The 17,496-nt window shown below is 59.6% G+C and overlaps 1 protein-coding gene across 4 annotated transcripts in view; it reads right to left on the reverse strand.

The window, feature by feature from the left end:
- The window catches only part of ZMIZ1 (zinc finger MIZ-type containing 1), a 228,058-nt gene that overhangs the window by 15,894 nt on the left and 194,668 nt on the right, over positions 1 to 17,496 (reverse strand). For 3 of the 4 annotated variants that reach the window (XM_012762467.2, XM_012762470.3, XM_012762466.2), the window contains 8 exons: positions 9,061 to 9,175; positions 7,841 to 8,058; positions 6,669 to 6,867; positions 5,409 to 5,699; positions 2,503 to 2,685; positions 1,482 to 1,559; positions 666 to 840; positions 143 to 284 (listed from right to left, as the gene is read on the reverse strand). In XM_012762467.2, the coding sequence (XP_012617921.1) occupies positions 143 to 284; positions 666 to 840; positions 1,482 to 1,559; positions 2,503 to 2,685; positions 5,409 to 5,699; positions 6,669 to 6,867; positions 7,841 to 8,058; positions 9,061 to 9,175 (1,401 nt within the window). The remainder of the gene's footprint in view (positions 1 to 142; positions 285 to 665; positions 841 to 1,481; positions 1,560 to 2,502; positions 2,686 to 5,408; positions 5,700 to 6,668; positions 6,868 to 7,840; positions 8,059 to 9,060; positions 9,176 to 17,496) is intronic. The other variant, XM_012762468.3, reaches the window with a different exon arrangement.

Below are 17,496 nucleotides of genomic sequence, written 5' to 3' on the forward strand. Positions count from 1 at the left end.
TGGGCTGTCCACGTGACATGCCCACAGGCCCCCTGTGACACCCCCAGACCCTCGCACAGGGAGGGCCTGGTGAAGGATATGGAACAGGTGAAGGTGACAGAAAGAAGCTAGTCACCCCGGGGGCCCCCACCCTGACACGCACCTCCACATCAGCGTCTGGTGGACCGTGGGCCGCAGGTGGAACACGTGGTTGCTGACAGCCAGGTTGTGCTCCAGGCGGAAGGGCTCCAGCACCACGCCGTCCCGCACGGGGAACGTGAGCCGCAGCTCGTCGTTGTGGTTGGCTGGGGTGGGAGAGGAGCCAGGTGAGCCACGCGCCCTGGCACACAGGAGCGTGGGACTCCAGGGCCCCGGGTGGGACTCGCTCACCCTGGGCTGAACACCCAGAGGACGCAGCGTGTGTGCATGTGCCCAGCACACGCAGGGAGCCATGTCTTTATCCCAGACACCTGGCCCAGCCCAGCCACGCATCCCCTCTGCTCCCACCTGCCTCCCTGCTCCAGAAGCCCAACCTGCTCCTCCCACAGCAGGGGGCGGCCCAGCCCCCACCCCAAACATCCCTCTGGGTGGGGCCTACCTGCTCTTGAGCCCTCTGCCCTGTCTGCAAGACCCCCCCAGCCAGGGGGGCCCCCGGGTGGAGCTGCCTGACAAGGTGGGACCCTCACCTGGGGGCGGCGGCAGCGCGCTCATATTTGGCTTGATGTCAGGCGGGAAGGGTGGTTTGACGTCTTGGCTGGGGGACAGGTAGGGAGGGATGCTGCTCCCGGGGGTCATGGGGGGCGTGGGGTTTCCTGGAACAGGCGAGTGGGGGTAATTTGCCACAGGAACCGGCCTGGGAGGCTGGAGGGAAAGAGAGACCACACAAAGGTTATGGGGTCACGGGCACGGAAGGGGCCACGGCTGCGGACACACACCTACGGCCCTCCTGCCGGGGGAGGAGAGCCTCCCCCAGGGAAACCCTCCTTCCCCTTCAGCTGGTCTCGCACCTACTGAGCTCCTCCAGTGGTGGGTGGACACAGACCCCCACCCACCCACGTGGCCAAGGGGGACACTAGGCTCAGGTGGGGGACTCGTCTGATAGAACCCTGGCAGGAGAGGACGTCTCCTGCTGCCACCCAGGCACGCACCCCATGGCAGGACTCCAGGCCACACCCTGCACACCCACCCACCCCTCCAGGGCCCCCAGATGGAGTCGGGGCCTGCAGAATCCCAGGCGCAGATTCCCCAGGGCCCCTCCCTCTCTTCTGGTCCTCGCCTTGCTTTCTTTCAGGACAGGCACGGCCCACACTTGTCCCCGCTTCACCCACCCAGAGCTGTGGAGTCTCAGTCCCAGGCATCTCTGTGCCCCAGAACAGATGACCCGGAAGTGTACCCCAACCCACGGACCCCTCCTAATGAGAGGTCAGGGCAGGAATAGCACAAACCCTTAGACACAACAATTGCATGTGGGTTAGAATTTCAAAAATTAAAATGGAACATACCCTATTGACGTTCCCCTGGCTGTAGTTGCTGTAGCTGCTTCCCGAGAAGGTGTTGTTTTGTCCATTAAACTGTTCTGGCTGTGAAAACAAGACAGGTGATGCTATAGTGGGAGGCGGGAGAGCCATCAGGGGCCCCCTCTCCCTCCTGGTGTCACGCCCGCCAGGAGCCAGGGCCTGCTGCGGACACCACGCAGGGCAGGGGAGTGAGAGGGGCAGGCCAGGCCTCCCCTCGGGGACAGCGTTTTGCCTCTCTCTGTCCACAGCCGTGAATTCAGCAACACAGTTTACAAAAATAGCAACACCTAGTGTGCTGAATTTGGAGTGAAAATGGCAAACCCATATGGTGGCTGGTCATGTAAGCTAGCACGGTTCTTTGGCAAATAAACGTAAAATGGCGAAGAGTCTTCTTCACTCCTGAGAATGTATTTTATAATAATTCTGAAGAAGGACAAGGCTGTATTCTTGAAGAGATTCTTTACAACATTACTAAAGAAGTGAAAAATCAGAAGCAACCCAAATGTCTTATAGAGAGGGAATAATGATATGGTTATTTTGGTGGAACATTAGGCAGCCATTAAAAGTAAAAACTATAGAAACTATCTGTAGCAATAAGTAACACGTTTATGATTTCACGTTAAGTAAGAGATGCAAAATCACAGCTGGAGTAACAACCTGACAACATGCTGGCGCCCATCTGCATGTAGGGAGACAAAGTTTCGAATGAAATGTTAATGTATCCAGGGTGTGTGCTTTTCGTTTAAAAAATGAATTTCCTTTATCACCTTGTGAATGCCACAAATAGGACACGGAGAAGACAAGCCATCATCCGAGCCCCATGGGAATAGGAACCAAGAAAAGCCAGTCTGACTTTCTGGCCACCGATCTCAGCTCTGAGCACACGGGGGCACCCAGAAACCTCCATCTACCCCTAGGTGTCTTCGGGTGGTGTTAGCGATGTGAGGCGCAGGGAGGGAAGGGGCGAGGCTTGGGGTGGTGCGGGCACCCCAACAGTGGGACTCACCTTGTAATACTGCCCCATGTTGACCGTGGGGGGCGGGTACTGCCCGGTGCTGGGCTGGCTTGGCATCCTTTGCCCCGGGTAGTTGGGAGAGGTGAGCGGCCTCGGGGGGTTGGGGGTGGGGTACTGGCCTGGCTGGGTGGGGAACTGGCTGTTTGGTCCGTATTGCTGGTTTCCGTAGTTGGGCTGCGGGGGCAGAGAAAGGACAGGAGAAAGGTCACCAAGTTCTCATAGCCAAGATGCTCACCTGAACACCAGGACTGCGCCCACCTCCTCTGCTTGGCCTGGGCTACTGACCACCCACAAGCCACCCTCCCCCATCTGTAAAAGGGGGAGCAGCCAAAGCAAATGATGCCCGAGGCCCCTTCTTGCCCTGATATCCAGGGACAGTGCACGTTGCCTGTCCAGCTAATGGGCCACCTGCCCAGAAAGTTGTTCTTCCTGGAGCAAGACCCTCTGAACTCCAGGCACGCTTTCACAGCCTCTCATTCAGGCCATGATGAGAGGGGCATCTCCTAGTGCTTGCTTCGGGGCTGTGTCACGCAGTGTGCACCTGATGTGGCGGAACAGTCAACAGGCCATGCTTCCAGAAAGGTGACCCCGCACCCCTGCGTTCTGAGACTGAACGTGGGTGGCGTCCTTCCCGCGCCCCGCACAGAGCAGAACACACACCTGGTGTTCACTTCCAGGCTATCTGCAATGTCTGTGCAGAGGCCGCGAGCACCAGGTTGGTGCAGGGACAAGACAACTTCTCCCAGGAGGAGCAATTTAGAGAAAAGAGACAGTGCCACCCTCCAACCACCTTCCCTGTCTGAAAAATCAGGGGACCCTCAGGGCTGTGACATCCTGTGCATCCGTGGTTTCTTCTTCTATCTGTGGAAACTCCCTGAGTGTCTCTCTTGCATTCTAGGCCCAGAGGTCCTGTTGGTGGCTGTGTCCCTGTGCCTGGCAAAGTGCCCTCAATCAATACTTGCTCAACACACGAAGGCCCTGGGGTAAACATCACAGCGTGTCAGCGTGGAGGAACTCTCTAAAGCTCATGCTGTTGCGACACGCTGGTGGTTCTGTGCGATAGTGAGGCTCCCATCACGGGAGGTGTGTAAATGGCTGGTGCCTGCCCACCCGCCAGGCTGAGAACCGAATCCTCTGTGGGGCCAGGTGACCCAACTCCAGCTCCTGCCCTAAGGTTCTAACAATTCCAACACTGAATAAGGGCCCCAGTGGGCGGAAGGCCAGCTTTCCCATTCAGGGTCAGGCCTTGCAGGCTGTGACCGCCCCGTGGCACAGCCCAGTGCCAGTTATTTTGCAGCTGAGCAGCAGCAATATTCTACGAAGAGGATGATTAACGCAGGGAAGATACCGAGAGCCCCTGGCATGCTCTCTCGGGGCGGGCAGAGCCGGGCGCTCAGCTTTGGTGCAGGTGCAGAGTGGCGCTAATGACCAGGGATTCCGCCGCAGCCTCCCTGCACGTCGCCTCCCCTGGTCTGGAGCCCTGGGGCTGGGCTCACAGATGCATCCTCCAGCCCGGACAGTGGGGACTCTGGGAGCTTGAGCACAGAGGAGGCTGAGAAGAGGCCCACAAACTGTGTGGCGGCTGTGCCCGGGGGGTGAGGCCAGGAGCTCGAGGTGCCCTGAGGACAGGCATGGCCTGGGAGCCAATGGCCCTTCTCTGGCCCCTCCCTGAACTGTTGCTGACCATGCCAAGGGTCAGGGCTGGCCCGAGCCTCCTGGATCCCTGACCTCTCTCTCCCCTCTTGGACTTGGGACACCTCTCCCCATTGCCAAACCACCCAGCTCATGCAAGGGTGGATGCTGAGGGGAACTGCACAGATCTTCTAGGAACTTAGAGTCTTTGGGATTAAACCCCACTGTTAGCCCACGCTGAGCACCACGATCCTGAGACCAGACGGGAGGAGGAAACCTTCCCGAGAGTGGGTGTGAGAGCAGAGAGCTGGGCGCCGTGCTTAGGGGGTGCCGGGCAGGCTCCGCAAGGGGTGTCTGCCAGCTCAGGATCCCGGAGCCCTGTGTCTTCTGCAGGTGCACTAAACGCTCCCCTGGGTACCCTTGTTTCCAAGTGTTCCCTGGAGGCCCTGTGACATGCCCTCTGGACACCTGCCTTCTCTGGACCACAATGAGTCCCACACAGCCTGCGCGCACAATTCCTGTGTGGGTTTCTGCACAAACCTTTTCTCTCCTGCTAAGGTCTCCGTTCCCGGAGGGCAGGAGGTGTGGGTTTTACTCCCCTAAGTAAAACTTCTTCGTTGGGTTTTACTCCCTAAGTAAAACTACTTCGTGTGGGTTTTACTCCCTAAGTAAAACTACTTCGCCCAACACCTCGGCTGAGCCAGCGGCAGTGCTGCTCCCAATAGAGCGACAGACCTCGGACGGACACCAGCCCTCAGAAGCACACTGCCTGTGTGCGATCGTCCCCGACATGCCCGCCTTCGTGCTCTGCAAGGGCTGGTCTCAGCTCTCACTTCTGGAGGGAGGGTGGGGAAGTCCTCACGTGGGTGGGAAGAACTAAACCCCAAGTCACCCGTGACTGTCTGAGCCAGGGTGGGGGAACAGCTGGAGCAGCTGCTGCTTGCCGAATGGCTGCACGAGCCGGTCCAGGGTGAAGCACGCCACAGATGTCCCCTACTCAGGTCCCCAAGCAGCCTGAGGAAGTGGGTTGCAGTGCCACGGCCATTTATAAAAGAAAAAATTAAGACTAGGGGAGGTGGCATGACTTGCTCAAAGTCTTCCAGTTGGAAAGTGGTGGAACCAGCTCTCGAACCCAGGGGCATCTGGCTGTTAAGGTCCTGCCTCTTGGTCCAGGTGTTCTGAGGACGAGCCCGCCCTTCCAAGGCACTGCCCACAGCCCCGCGTGTCCGAGCCCAGGCCTCCCACCTGCCCGCTGCCCCACTCACCTCTCCCGGGTATGGCCTCTTTATGCTCTGAATGGGGAGGGACTGGGGCCGGGGGCCCGGGTACGTCTGCTGGGGCATCCGCTGCCCGTGTGTGCCAAACGGGCTGATGCCGGGCGGCCGGGGCTGGTTCATGCCCATGGGAGGGCCGCTCATCCCCGAGGGCGTCATCCCAGCCGCCATGCTCGCGGGGTTCATGCTGCCCCCCATGGAGGCAGGCCCCCGAGGCCCGGGCTGGTTCATGAATTGGCTGTTATACGCCTGGGTGGGACCCATCTGGAAAGAGGAACAGACCTTCAACGGGAGAAGAAGAAAAAAAAAAAGAATAAAATGCCACATGCATTGAAAGTGCAGGGAGGGAGTGGTGGGGGCTGGGGGAGGGGCACTTTCCTGTGTGGCTGCCGCAGGTGTGTCACCAGGGCCCAAAGGAGCTCGGTCCTCCAGGGCTCCCTGCTGCCCTCTGCAGGCCGCACAGGAAAGATGCAGCTGGGGGTGTCACGGGCTGGGTGGGGGTGGGGTCACTCCAGTGCACAAGCAGCATTTCCAGGGAGGCAGGCAGGGCACAGGGAAGAGGGTGCAGGGGCGGGGAGGGGCAAGGGAGGGTGGAGGTGGATGAGGATGGAGGCAGGAGCCCGAGTGAGGCTGACGCCCTTTCCTGGAAGTCCGGGCCCCTCCTTGGTCCTGGCCAGTGGAGACACACGCTCCATCCACAAAGTCAGACTCCGCCCAGCTTCCACTTCTGCCCACTGCCCTGCAGTCCCCAGCCCCACGCCCCTGTCCTGCAGGTCTATCGGGGCACCCCTCTCCTCACCCCTACCCAATCCTTCTGGAGGTCAGGGGAGCTGCACCGGGGCCCGGACAGAACCCCCAGATCGGGTGATGAGGACGACACTGGCCTCAGAAGCCACCCAGGAGACAGACTGGGGCCACAAGGCAATTTTGAGACACCAATCCCACTCTTCGGTGAGTAGGGGACCAGAGAGCAATGTGTGACCCTCTTCCCCATACAGTCACATAAGAGCCACCAACCCACGCAGAACAAACAAGAGTGCTCAAATACCCCCTGCCACAGCCAACCACACTGACACGGCCACACTCTAACACACACCCCTCCACGTGTTTCCAAGAAAACCCAAATGCACCCTGACGGCACCAGCTCCCCAGGCACACACGGCCCCACAAGCACCCGCACCCCAGCTCTGATTCCCTGGGGCTGCCTGCCTGGCTGGGCCACGCTGGACCAGGACTAGCGGGGACCCTTACCGGTCCATACTGGTTTATATCCTTGTTCTGCGTCTCCTGCAAGGCTGCCACGGTGGCCGTGGCGGTGGCTGTGGCCGTGGCTGCTGCTGCCGCCACTGCCGCTGCTGCGGCGGCGGCCGCTGGCTGAGTGAAGTCAGCGGGCGGCCTGGTGTGCGGAGGGATACCCATGCCCGCGGGGGCGTTAGGACCCCCAGGGTAACTGCAGGGAGAGAAGGACGGAAGAGTTAGACGTTGCCTGCATCTGCAGAGGAACCCATGACAAGCCTTGGGCTGGGAGGGAGAAGACGTGACTGTGCCCAGAGGGGACAGGGCCTGCTGGAGGTGGCAGCCATTCAGGCCACACATGGTGACTGCCACGCCGCTGTGCTCCGGAGCCCTCACTGCGTGCTGGGAGGCGCTGCCCCTCACTGCATGCTCGTGAGCCCATCCCCTGCCTCAGCAGCCTGCCCAAGGCCCTCCAGCAGTGACAGTGGAGCTGCGGGTGCGGCCCCGGGTGTGTTTGACACCTGTGTTTAGCCACCAGGCTGCACTGCTCTGCCAAACCCTGGCCAGAAACCCGCCGTGGTCAGTCCCAGGAGCTGGCAAGGGGCAAGGCCGAAGTAGGGGCTTAAGGACAGGGCTGGCGGCAAGAGGAGGGTGGGTGCCTCTGCCTGTCTGCATCAGTCCCACCTCACGTCCCCTCCCAGAGGTCCTTCCTGGGATTTCCGCCCCTCCCTCCTTCCTCCTGACCCCAGGGACTCCCATCTCTGCGCAGTTCTGCCCTGGAGGGTCAGCAAGGCAGAGCCGTTTCCTCAGGCTGCTTAACCATCTCTGCACAACAACCTACGGCTGCTCTTCACTCTCCCGGTCCAGCTCTCTCAACGTCTTCCAATTTATTAAAGACACGAGGCAGAGAAGGGTCATTTGGGGGGATGAGAACATCTCCCTTCTACGCCATGGGCCTGACAGCTGTCACAACAGGCCCAGCTGCTGCGGCACCTGCGGGCCAGCCCCAAGAGCTGGGGATGACTGTGTCCCTTCGATGCATGGGACAACCGGGGACAAGACAAGTGACAGGGCTCGCCCACCATTCTCAGGCCAAGAAGCCAGAGCTGGGATTTAAGTGGGACCCACTCCTGGATGGAGGGAGAAGGGCGGGGCTGAAGGCTGCTGCCCGGGCCAGCCCCACTCACCTGGCCCCGAAGCCGCCGCTGCCGGGGTAGTTGGGCCGGCCGTACATGCTCTGCTGGATGTAGGGCTGGGCGGGGCCGGCCTTGGCCGAGAACTGCTGCTGCTGCCCAGCGAACTGCGGGGAGTTGAGGCCGGGGTTGCTGGTGGTCATGCCCGACGCCATGGGGTTGCCGCCTGGATTCATGGGGTTGTTGGCATTGGCCATAGGGTTCCCGAGAACCTGCGGGCAGAGAGAGTAGCTGGCACCCAAGCTGGCACCCCAGGGAGTGTAGAGAAGAGAATGAGGGTGGCATTAGCCAGTCCAAAGTGCAGGTGATCAAGAGGGGCAGGCCAGGGAAGCAGGCAGGGACAGGTACGAGAAGCTTCCTTGTGACACAGAGAGGTGAGAGCACAGAACCCAGGTTCCCAAAGCCCGCTCAAGTGCCCCGGGGCCCGGGCAGCTGCGGCGAAGGGAGGTGAGGCTGCTCCTGCGTGCAGTGGCAGGTGGGAAAGCGCCAGGCCACTCAGCCTCCCGGCCCACAAAGGGGCCTGGGTGCCAGAGGGTCTGGCCGCCCCGAGGCCCTGGGCTGCTGCTCTGTGAGGGCCATGAGAAGCCCGGCTTGCCGCTCTGGAAGGCAGCAGTGTCCTGGCCAGGGGGCCCTGGGGCCTGAGATCTCAGGTAAGCCCAGCGGTTCCCTGCATGGCAGCAACCAGCCCTGAGCCCACATGTGGCCACCACTGAGGCTGGCAGAGGCTGGGCTGGTGGGAGACCCTCAGTTAGGGCAGAGGAAGACTGGCAGAAAGAGAAAGGAATGGGAGGGAGGCAGGCTTGACCAGGGGGGCTGGCTGGGGGTCTGTCACAGGATTAAGGCACAACATTTTGCTGAAATCTAGACCAGCCCATGCAGGGGCAGAGACCTCAGACTTTGGAGCCCTGAGGCCAAAAACACACAGGAAGTTTTCCTGTTTCTCCAACCAGAGTCCTCATGGGCTAGGGAAGAACCCCTTGCAGACTGTCCAATGAATGCCATTTCCCAAGAAAGGCCCTAGGATGGGGACCGTGGACAGAGGTTCAGTGCTGCCCTTCCGGGGTGGGTGTGGACCCTTTGCTGGGGTGGAGACATGTCTGTGGCCGACTGTGTCCTGGAAGGTGGCCTTCCCAGCTGGGTGACCCGAGGGCCTCAGGGGTCAAGGGACACTCCTGCCTGGAAGGAGCTGTGGCTGGGGCAGGACAGGCTCTTACCTGGCTCTGGGATGTGTTGGTCACTCCCCAAACCGTGGTGACCACGGAGAGGGAGCCGGGAGGCTGGTTGGTGTTCTGCTGCCAAGGGACAGAGTCATAGGGGAACGACCCATCACTGCGGAGGGAGACAGAGGGGAGAGGCTCAGGGCCGTGCCCATCACCCACCAAGCCACTGCAGCTCCTAGCCAGGCCCAGACCCCCCAGCCTGTTGCGGTGCCCGATGCAGAACATGTGAGCCTGGCATGGTGACAGGCTGTGCAGAAGTGACCACCTCTCCCCTATCACTGCAGGGAGCCACCTCCATGGCTGTCTGTCTCATCTCAGCCCAAAGTTCACAGGCCATGCAACGGAGGAGGCGGCGTGACCTGAGGCTCAGTCTAAGCCAGGCGTCCTCAAACTACGGCCCTTGGGCCACATGCCGCCCGCCAAGGACATTTATCTGGCCCGCTGGGTGTTTCTACCGCCGCTGCCTGTCCTGCTTAGCAGCTGACTCGTCCCGGGCCCACAGTGCGCATGTGTGGAATGTGCGCCGCACTCTCCAGCGGTCTGAGGGACAGTGAACTGGCCCCCTGTTTAAAAAGTTTGAGGACCCCTGGTAAGCTCTTCCTCATCTGGGCTCTGACTCCACGTGGCCCTCCAGGAAGAACCTGGGATCCCTACACCAGCTTCCCCTTGGAACTGCTCAGTGAGGGTCTTGGCTCTTTCCCCCCCTCTGTCCAGTGTCACCGTTCCTTCCCTGCCAACAGGGCCCGCCCCACCCGGCTCTCTCGGGCACATCCCCAAGAGCTAATCTCCCTCCAGCCCCTAAGACACTCGGCACAACCAAAGACCTTTGGTGGCTCCCAGGGCTCACAAGGCAAAGCCCAGACCCCCACTTAAGAACGGTTTAGCCGCTGTCTCCTTCCTTCCCTGCCTTCTACTTCGGCTCTGTCCTCTCTCGGAGCAGCTCCCTGAACACTGCCTCCCCTCTGCCAACCCCTCACTGGGGCTGGCAGTCCCCACCTTGCATGGGGACGTCTCCCTGAGGAGCCACACACACCTCAGAGGCAAGGACTTAACCTTTGGCCCGACACACTGCCCTTGGCCCACAGTGGTGTCCAGGGACGCCTTCCTGCTAACTGCCCTGGTGTGGGAGACCGGCGCCAGCGGTCCTGGCGAGAGGAGAGGGGCATGTGCTTGCGAGGGGCAGGCGGGCTCACGGCGTGAAGCCCTGCGGGATGCCAGCCCGGGGGAGTGCGGGGCCGAGGCTGCTGCTTCTCCCTCAGAGCCTGCCCTGGCTCTCCAACGCTGACCCTCGCCGAGGGTCACCAAATCCCGGACGCAGACCCCAGGGAGAGCAGAAAGGCAAAGCACCCGCATCTGTGGCACTGCCTCCTTCCACCCAGGGCACACCCCCCCCCCCAAGGGTGAGGCCTGCAATGCACACTGCCCCGTGCCGGGTGTGGGGGAGTAGTGTGTGCGCTGGGGGAAGGGATCTGGAGGAAGGCGCCTTGTGTCTCTGGCTGGCTGGTGCCTTAGTCACAGCAGACAAAGGCTCTCATCTCACTCACACCTGGACAACCTGTGCCCGGTCAATGGGCTGCTCCAGCACTAGAAGCACGAGTGGGCGCAAAGAGCCCAGCCCACAGGCGACGATGTCCGGGAGGGAGACGAGGTCCTGTGTGACCGGCAGGCAGAGGCCAGCCAGGGCGGCGGAGTCTTGGTCCTGCGCCTTGCACGGCTGAGTCCTTGGCAATGGTGGTCATGTCAGACGGGCTCCCGCAGAGGAGACCAGCTGGAGGGCAGGAGCCTGTCACTGTCCGCTCACACTTGCTCCTCCCCTGCCTGGATGTTGACTCCTGAGATGTCTTTGCCCGCCGGCCCCTGGCTTCCTTCCTGTCCCTGTGCAGGTTGTCGGAGGGGCCTGCCCCACCATCCTGGCAAGACCAGCCACCCCCACCCCACATTTCCTTTTCCCCACGCCCTGGCTTTGTATTTTTTTCACAGCTCTCCACCACTGTCATAATTATGTATGTATTTGATTATTGTCCGTCTGCACTAGCACAGAAGCCCCGTGACAGCAGGTGCTCAGGGTGCAAGTTTCTGCACTCCAGTCCCCTCATCTGTGAAATGGGCGTTAAGAATGATTCCCCCACTCTGTGCTCAGTGTTTTCCAACTGCAGGTCACAGAACCTGAGTGGGCGATGACATTGAACCAGCGGGAGGGAAAAAAGAGGCTTTCTCAACGTGACACAGACTTGAGATGACTCATGACTTCTGGGGGAAACAGCAGGACTAGAATTACAGGCGGAGCTAGTCAGGGCACTTAGCTGGCGGACAAGATGAGGGCCAGTGGCCTGAGGAAAGGGGTGAGACCCAGATGCAGGGGCCAAAGGTGATAGACAGTGGCAGGTTCCGTTCCTGAGGTGGCAGACTGGGGGCCGGGAGCCCAGAGAGAGCGGGCAGTGCCGAGAAGCACGGGAAAGTAGGCAGCGCGCGGCTCCTCGGGGAGGCTGGGCTGCAGCCACCTCTCTCGGGAGGTTGGTCGCTGGGGCCCCGAGCACCACCTGGCCCCACGGCTGGCACACCAGCGTCTTGCAGGGAGGCCTGGCAGGCTACGATTTAAAAAACAAAGAGGAGACCCCTGGACGCTTGCTGTCCTGCACGGCCCCTGTCCTAGGTGTGCTGGACAAACACAGGATCGTCCACAACCTAACAAAACACAAGCCCGAGTCTCTTCTCTCCCCAGGACTTCTGCCCCCGAAGTTCCCCCCCCAACTCTCCAGGCCGATGTCAAATTAGACAGGGGTCCCTGTCCTTTCAGAACAGGGCTGGCCAGGCTCAGGAAGTAGACCCCCGTCCCCCCGCCCCCTGGGAAACCCCTGGGAGCCGGCGGCTGCCGCCTCACCACCTCCGCCGGGAAGGCCCTGGCTCACCGGGGACACTGCTCAGGCCACAAACGAGCTCCCAACTGCCCTGCAGCCCCGTGGGTGGCCTTGTGGGCGGAAACCGGCTCCTTCCTGTTTTGCCCCCTCCACCCCAAACTCGGTGAGAAGCAAACTTAACCAGTGTTCCCAAACTGGGCAGCCCACCTTCAGACTGGAAGGCTCCCTGCCCGGGAGCGAAGGTGCACAGGGGCGTGGGGGTGGGGGTGGGGCGCGCGTATGTGCACACGCACACAGGGCCTGCTGGCATACTGCCGCACACCGGGGGAGAGAGACAGGTACCGCACGCAGGGCGGTCTCCGGACGTGCTCGCCTGCACACGCACCTGCTGCAGAAGCAGAAGTGGCAGCCGCACCGGCGCGGCTGTGACTCATCTCGTTCTGGGGGAGACAGCTCCCGCTGTCACAGCGAAGGCTCTCGCCCCCGCGGGCCCCCACGGCTGCTCCGCCGACCACGCCTCCGCCCCGACTCAGACACCACCGGATGTCGAGGACAAGCCAGCCTCCTGGGCTGCTAGCAGGGGCACAGGCCTGGCTGAGGCAGGAGAGCCTGGTGGGCGCCCTGAGACCCCTCCTTCTCCCCTGACACGCACAGTCTCACCTGCAGACACCCTGGGCCAGTCAGAGGTGCCTGGCACGTCTTAGTGGTTCTGCCCCACCCTGTACGCCTCTAACCCGGCGTGGCCACGTCCCGTCCAGCCCAAACTGCCCCAACAATCCTGTTCCACCCACAGAATCACTAAGGCCAGAAGCCACTTGGATCTCAGCAGCCGACATTCAGCCTGCCAAGTGCTTCCCAAGACGGGGGCTGCTGCACGCCCATCTCTGCACCTCTTCTCCGAGGAAAAGGCCATTCATCCCATCCAGCCTCAGCCCACGGCCATCTCTGGGAAGACCCTGCACGTGGGACTGCGCCCCACTGAGCTCCTCATATTCCTGGCCACAAGTGACAGCCTGCTGCCTTTCTTCTTCTGCACCGGGAGCCATCCCCTTGAATTCGTGGGCTCCCCGAGCCTGGCATGATGGCTTCACACACCTGCAGGGCTTAGGAAGCCTTTGCTAAACAAAAGCAAGTATGCGTGGGGGGGGAGGGGGGCACCACTTCTCTGCGCTCACCCTGAGAGGGATGCTGGGAATGAATGAGACCACAGACACAGGGCCCAGCGAGGGAGACGGGGACAAGAGGGAAGCGATGCAACCCACGGCCACTCTGCCTCATCTGTAAATTGGGGACGATGACAGCTCCCCCGGGGAACTCTGCCGTGAGGATTAAGTGCCTAACACGCGTAAGGCACCAAGGACAGCGGCCAGCACACCTGGGACACCCTGAAACTGCTGGCTGCTGCTGCTATCGGTATGATTTACCAAGTGGCTTGCAGACACAGGGAATTAGTGAACTAAGACCTCATCAATGCCCTGCTACGCGGCCTCGACAGAGGCCTCTCTCAGGAGCCGGCGCTCACGGCGGTAACAGCTCGTCCAGGGCGAGGCCGGCCAGGTCACCAGGCCATGTCAGGTGTGAGTCTCAGGAACTCAGGATCCAGCAGGGCACCGCTCCCTGTGGACATGGCGACCACGCCGGAGAGCGGGCGCTAGAAGTCCATCTAGACTTCCCAAGGGCCACCATGTAGAAGTCCCCGAGAGTTCTGAGAGGGGAGTCACCCGCACGAACAGGCAGAGGAGATGCAAAGCTGGGCCTCAAAGGCTGGCTGCAGGGAACATCCAGACAGCGTCCCAGGAAAAACACTTCGTACCCTGAACTGTCTGCTTCAGCCTGGACTCGGTATGTTGGCCAAGATCCAGGGACTTCGTTTTGAGGCTAATACTCAAAGGACAGAGGGGAGCCTCGAAGGAGAGAGGTTACCTACGGCGGTGGGCTCTGGGGTTAAGACTCTCTGGGGCCAAACCCTGGCTCTGCCAATGACGATTTCTGTGACCTTGGACATGTCACTTGAAATCAGCCTCAGCTTCCTCATCTGTAAAGTGGGACTAACACTCTTTTAGCATAAAACATGAGAACACAGGTACAGTTTAGCACAGTGCCTGGTACAGGAACCCTGCTCAACTGTGCTTGTACCTTTCTCTCCAATGCTGCAGCCCACCCATGGTTGTAGGGACCACGTACACTTGATGACTACGATGAAGGTGCCAAGGGGTTCTGCAACTAAGCTAGTGATGGGCTTTCCTCAGTTTTCTTCTGCCTTCCCTTCTCTAGTGAACTCTTACCTATGCTTCAAAGCCCCGCCTGCATGCTCCCTTTTATGAGTCTCCTAAGCAGAATCAATCGCATGTTCCTCTGTTCCCTCAGCACTTTCTCCATATGTTTTGCAGAGAGCTTTCACAGTGCTGTCACAGAGCACAGTACACACATCCCTGTACCAGCTTCACGGGCACTGATCGAGGTTTGCTGAATTTGAGGCCAGGATGAGGGAGGGATCCCTCCTGGCTCCTGGGCACCCCCCGGGGCAGCATCTACAGACATTCGTGGCAGGAACAGTGGGGGGGGGTAGGGCTGGATTATTTTTTCCCTTGCACTTCTAATAGCCACTTTATTTGGGAGAAATACCAATTCCTATTAAGGCTATCGTAGACAGATCCTAATTAATTTCCCTGATCTGGCTGCATCGGTCCTGTCTCTGCGCATGGCTGTGGCGTTACCGCTAATGAAACGCCAAGCCCGTAAGGAGCTCCCACCCTCTTTAATTTAGGGGAGCCATTAACAGCATTCTCCATCATCACGATTGCTGGGGCCTACTTCTCCTCCTCCCTGCGGTGAAACTTGAGAGAGAACTTGTGCAGCGAACTGCGTATTAGGAGGGCGTTAAAATTTTTCCATAGGAAGGAGGGAAGGAAAAGACCCTTGTGCCTTGGCCATCTGGAACTGATGGAGCAGGAATTTATGGGTCTTTGGATTCTCCCTTTCATTGCTTGTTTATTTTAAAAATGTTCTGGGGGCAAGATGGGCCTACCACAAACCGAGCTCTGGTACAGCTATGCAAAAAAGCGCTGAAGTGACAGCTGTGAAGATGGTGTGATGTGACGTGACCGAGGAAAGGAGGAGACTGGCGGTGGGCTCTGGTCGGTCCCCTGTCCACTGACCACAAATGAGCACACCAGAGTCTGATGGCACCCAGCTGAGGGCTGGGGAATAATGACTGGTTAGAGGGACTTCCCGTGTGCCAGGCTCAGTGACAAGCATGGACATCCCGCCATTACTGCCAATCCCCTTCTTCAGATGAGGAAACTAAGGCACGAACGAGGCAAGTAACTGACCAAAGTTACCCAGGGAGAGGATGGCAGAGCCGAAACTCGGGGGCCCACGCCCTGGCTGCAGGGCCTACAGCCCACCTGCTAGCCCCAGGGGACGGAGGGGTCTCTCCCACCCGGGAGCCTCCCCCCTGGGGGCTGCAAATCCCACACCTGGAAGGGGAAGGATTGCACCCTCTGATCTTGGAGACTTCCCCAGCTCTAGCTGGCCTTGATTGTAATCAAATTAACAGCATAAACAAGATTTATTAGGCCCTTAATTACCTTTGCAACACTGATCTGCATATGGACAATGTGCTAATCACAAACGGCTTTTTTAACCACTCATTAAAAACCTGGGAGAGAAGGCAGAGACACTTCACTGGCATCAACTCTAGGTCACTGCAGGGACTTGGAAGGTGTCCCACTGCTCAGCCTCTGGCCTGGGGCCCCGCCTGGCCTCCCCTTTCTTGCGTGGCACTCTGGACACCTGTGAGTACAGAGGGCAGCGCCACTGGCTGCCAGTGGTGAGGACAAAACAGGGAGACTCAGAGTCCAAAGACCTTCACAGACTGGATAATTAACATTCCTCCTCACACCCTTACCCTCACGGACGGGCTCCGGGCTACAGCAGCCTGACCCTTTCCTGACATTCCACATCCCCCACTGGCAGGGAACCACGAGGCTCAGAGAGGTCAAGGGCCTTGCTTGGCGGCACAGCCTCTGGCTGGAAGAACTCAGGGCCTGACTCACAGCCTGGTGCTGCGGCACCAAAGCTCTGCAGCCTGCAGTGGCCGTGACCATGACACCCGAGCTACAGAAACACTACGGTCGCCAGGGGTCCTCCAGGCACCTGCTGGGCTCCCCATTCCCTCCTCCTCTCCCCTTCTCTGGTCCCCAGGGCCTTCGACAAGGACCCCGAGCCTACAAACAGCCGACACCTCTGAGCACCAGATCCTTAGTGCCCCGGTGCACCCAAGCTCGCCTCTGGCCAACGCCTCCTCAGTGAAAAGGCATCCGGAGCTTCCTTCCTCCCGGTCATTCACTGAGATTGTTGAGGATGATGGATCGAAAGCTAACTGTGAAAGTTCTTGACTTTCTTTTCCATTTTCTTTCTTTCTTTCTCATTTGGGAAATTACATTAGGGACTTACAAGGTGAGAGACTCCTTTGGAATTTCCCTGGAAATGAGGGCTTTTCTCCCTCGGGAAATTCATAAAAGTTACAAGCAGACACCAGCCAACTTTTAATCACCTGACTACCATGTGTCCTCAGAACAGCCCTGGGCTTGGGGATGGGACTTGGGCTCTGGCCTTGTTCAACTGGTGATACTACTTTCACTTCCAACTGCCCCACTGGAAAACAGGAAACAGGGTGAGTGGATCAGATAGTAGATGACCCTCTTCCAGAAAAATCCTCCAAGTCAGGTTAACAACCAGATACCACCGTGTCAACCTCGAAGGACCAGTTGGCCGGCAGCAGAGCCGGATGCACAGCTTAACCTGTTCTGCCCCTACTGGCTGTGTGTTCTTGAGCAAGTCACATTCCCACTCTGGGCCCAGTTTCCCTTTCAGTTCTGCCATTCAGAGCCGAGGGTCCTGTCCAGAAGGCCTGCCACCCCACTGCTCTCTCGTGGAGGCCCGGTTCCACTGAACAAGGTCAGCTACCAACACTCAGCAAGTCTCCCGGCCCGCACGGCTTCCTTTCTCTGACAGGCCACCGAAGGCCCCAAATAAAATGCCAGACTGGTCCTCAAGCTGTCAGACCACCTGCTTTGCATTCTCTGTCACACTGCCGCACTTACAAGGAGCTGAAGCCACGGTGGTGCTGGCCAGTGGCTCTTCAGCCCACCCTATTTCTTGGAAAGCCGGTTTGAATTCATAGAAAGCACCTGCTCACTCTTAGCCCAAGTACTTCAAGGTCAAGGTCCCTTATCCTCTGGGCAGCCCCCAGCAGTCAGCCCTGCCCATCTTCCTCCTTTGGAACCCCAAGGCCCAGCCTGCCTGTCCAGTAACCCTAACCCTGCCCTGATGTGCCGGCTCCCGGCAGACACTCCTCCTCTCTATTTAACCCCAGGACCGAACAATCTCATGCCTTAGCTCAACTCCGCGAAGACCTGGCCGAGGGCTGGCCACGGGCCATCTCTGCGGCGCTCTGCGGCTTATTCGAATGATCACCATCAAGCAGGTCTCTAGTGAGGAGCTGAGGGGCTCCGTCCCGTTATCAGCAACAACTTTACTGAAATACTAGGAGAGGACAAAGCTGGGA

Source organism: Microcebus murinus, chromosome 14 (assembly GCF_040939455.1).
Source record: "Microcebus murinus isolate Inina chromosome 14, M.murinus_Inina_mat1.0, whole genome shotgun sequence".
Lineage (NCBI taxonomy): Eukaryota > Metazoa > Chordata > Mammalia > Primates > Cheirogaleidae > Microcebus > Microcebus murinus.